This window comes from Corvus brachyrhynchos, unplaced genomic scaffold, assembly GCF_000691975.1.
Source record: "Corvus brachyrhynchos isolate BGI_N302 unplaced genomic scaffold, ASM69197v1 scaffold182, whole genome shotgun sequence".
NCBI lineage: Eukaryota > Metazoa > Chordata > Aves > Passeriformes > Corvidae > Corvus > Corvus brachyrhynchos.
In genome coordinates, this window is record NW_008236807.1 from 275,408 (window position 1) to 277,541 (window position 2,134).

Consider the following 2,134-nt stretch of genomic DNA (forward strand, 5'->3'; position numbering starts at 1 on the left):
CTGGAATGGGTGCATCCCATGATTTGCAAGGTGGTTCCCTGATCATGGAGCAAAACGGAGATGGGGGGAGGAAGGAGGGCAGCGGAATCCATGGAGAGTGAATGTAGGGAATAGGGGGAGCCATGGGGAGCTGCTGGAAATCACTGGGAATGGGGAAGCTGTCAGGAGCCAGAGTTGAGGGGAGATGTAAGGAATGGAGAAACCATGGGGAGCTGTGGGGAACAGAGGGATCTGTAGGTCCAGGCAGCTGGAAAAGGGGCTCTTCCTTGCCCATCCCAGGCACTTCCCAGCCCATCCTCACCCCTCTGGATCAGGGGTATCCCCATCTTCACCCCAACTCCCAGCCCAGCAGGGCCATGGGGGTGAAGCAGCCCCTCGTTAAGGCCCTTTTAATTAGAATCCCCTTAGGAAGAGAAGGGAATTCACCCAAATTCAGGTCCTGCTGCTTCCCATGGGATTCCTGCCCAAGAGGGATACACCTATCCCAGAACAGTGGATCCCAGGAGAAGCCCCCAGGTGGGCTGGTGCACCCCCAAGTTTTTGGGGCTCAGGGAGAGCTCGGATCAGCCCTGACCAAGGCAGCCCCTGCATTTCCAGGCACAGCATGGCCAGAAAATTCCTCCAAGGGAATGAGGCAGGATGAAACCTCGAAGCCGGGGCTGGGGAAACCGAGGCAGGAGCTCCTTTCCTCACAAAAAAAAAAAAAAAAAAAAAAATAAAAGACATATCCCTGTGCCTCCACCCATATCCACAGACCTGGAGTGAGGAGATCCAACTGTGCAGGGCTGTCTGTGGAATCTCAGCCCTTCCCAAAGCCCCTTCCCCAACATCCTCAAGGACGGAAATGACAGCACTGTCTCCTCTCTTGGCTTCTTCTCTCCCTTCCATGGAGACCGCTCCCTTCCCAGCAGCCCAAGCCATGGAAACTCTTCCCAGCTTTTGGCTGCGTCCTAGCCTCCAACCTGGGGGAATTTATTCCCCCAAACTGGCCACCAGCAGTGGCCAGGGATTGAGGCAATGGAAAAACACCCACAACAGGCAAACAAGACAAGAAGATGTCGAGTGGGAAACAGGGAGGCAGCCAGACGTTAATCCCACAAGAACAAGAACCCCAAGCGATACAGGAGCTACACCAGCTCCCGAGCTCCTCCTGCCCTGGGAAAAAGCACCACACCAGCAGGAAGGAAAAAGCAAAACAATAAAAATGAAATGTTTATTCCCACCTGGCGTCACTTCCGTGCGCTGCCGGCGGCGGGACACGGCCGGACACCACGGACACCTCAGAGGTGACGGTGTCCCCTCGTCACCCCACGCGCCCGTGGCACATCCCAGCTCCAGCCCTCAGAGCTGAGGGACACAGCAGCAGTTTGTGAAGGCAGGGGCTTCAGGAAGGCAGTCAGGGAAGGGGATCCCAGCGTGGCCAGGGCTCTGTTTGGCGTGGAGCTTCCTCAGATTCCCTTCCCAGGGCACGGAGCTGCTGCAGGAACGACAGAGAGGTTGGATCTCTCCTGATGCCCTGTGCTGGTTTCCAGAGGCAGTGGCCTGCTCAAGAGGAATTCATGCTCTCCCACTGCCGGAAAATGCGGAACACCTTGCAGGACTTCTCCGAGAGACTCTGGAAGAGACAGAACAAAGCAACATCCAGAGGTCAAAGCACTGGAACAGGACCTGCAACTGCCAGTGGCAAAGGGCACGAGGAGAAACTGCAGCAAAAAACCATCCAAAATATCCCAGCTGGCTGCCAGGACAGCAGTTTGCTCCTGATCTTCATGATCCCCATTTGCCAGCTGGAGGGGAAAACAAGGAGACTACAAGCAAGAAGGGACTCTCAAGAAGCAGGAAGGGACTCCAACAAGCAGGAAAGGACCCCAAAAAGCAGGAAGGGACTCCAACCATCCCCTGCTCCAGCTGGGTCTGGTGCCTCTGACTTGTGACTGGTCCCACTGGACTGTCTGGAGCTTTCCTGGCACAAGGCAGAGCCAGAATCACGGAATCATGGAATGGGTTGGGTTGGAAGGGACCTTAAAGATCACCCAGTTCCAACCCCCTGCCGTGGGCAGGAACACCTCCCACTACAAGGGACCTGTTGGGGACACAAATCACACGAAATCCAGGACAAATCCTGAAGCAGGAA

The 2,134-nt window shown here is 55.8% G+C and overlaps 1 protein-coding gene across 3 annotated transcripts in view; it reads right to left on the reverse strand.

The window, feature by feature from the left end:
* Positions 1–1,184: 1,184 nt before the first annotated feature.
* The window catches only part of ZC3HC1 (zinc finger C3HC-type containing 1), an 11,235-nt gene continuing 10,285 nt past the window's right edge, over positions 1,185–2,134 (reverse strand). For all 3 annotated transcript variants that reach the window (XM_008628870.2, XM_017727983.1, XM_017727982.1), the window contains one exon: positions 1,185–1,615. In XM_008628870.2, coding sequence (XP_008627092.2) covers positions 1,547–1,615 — 69 coding nt within the window. In that variant the 3' untranslated portion in view covers positions 1,185–1,546. The remainder of the gene's footprint in view (positions 1,616–2,134) is intronic.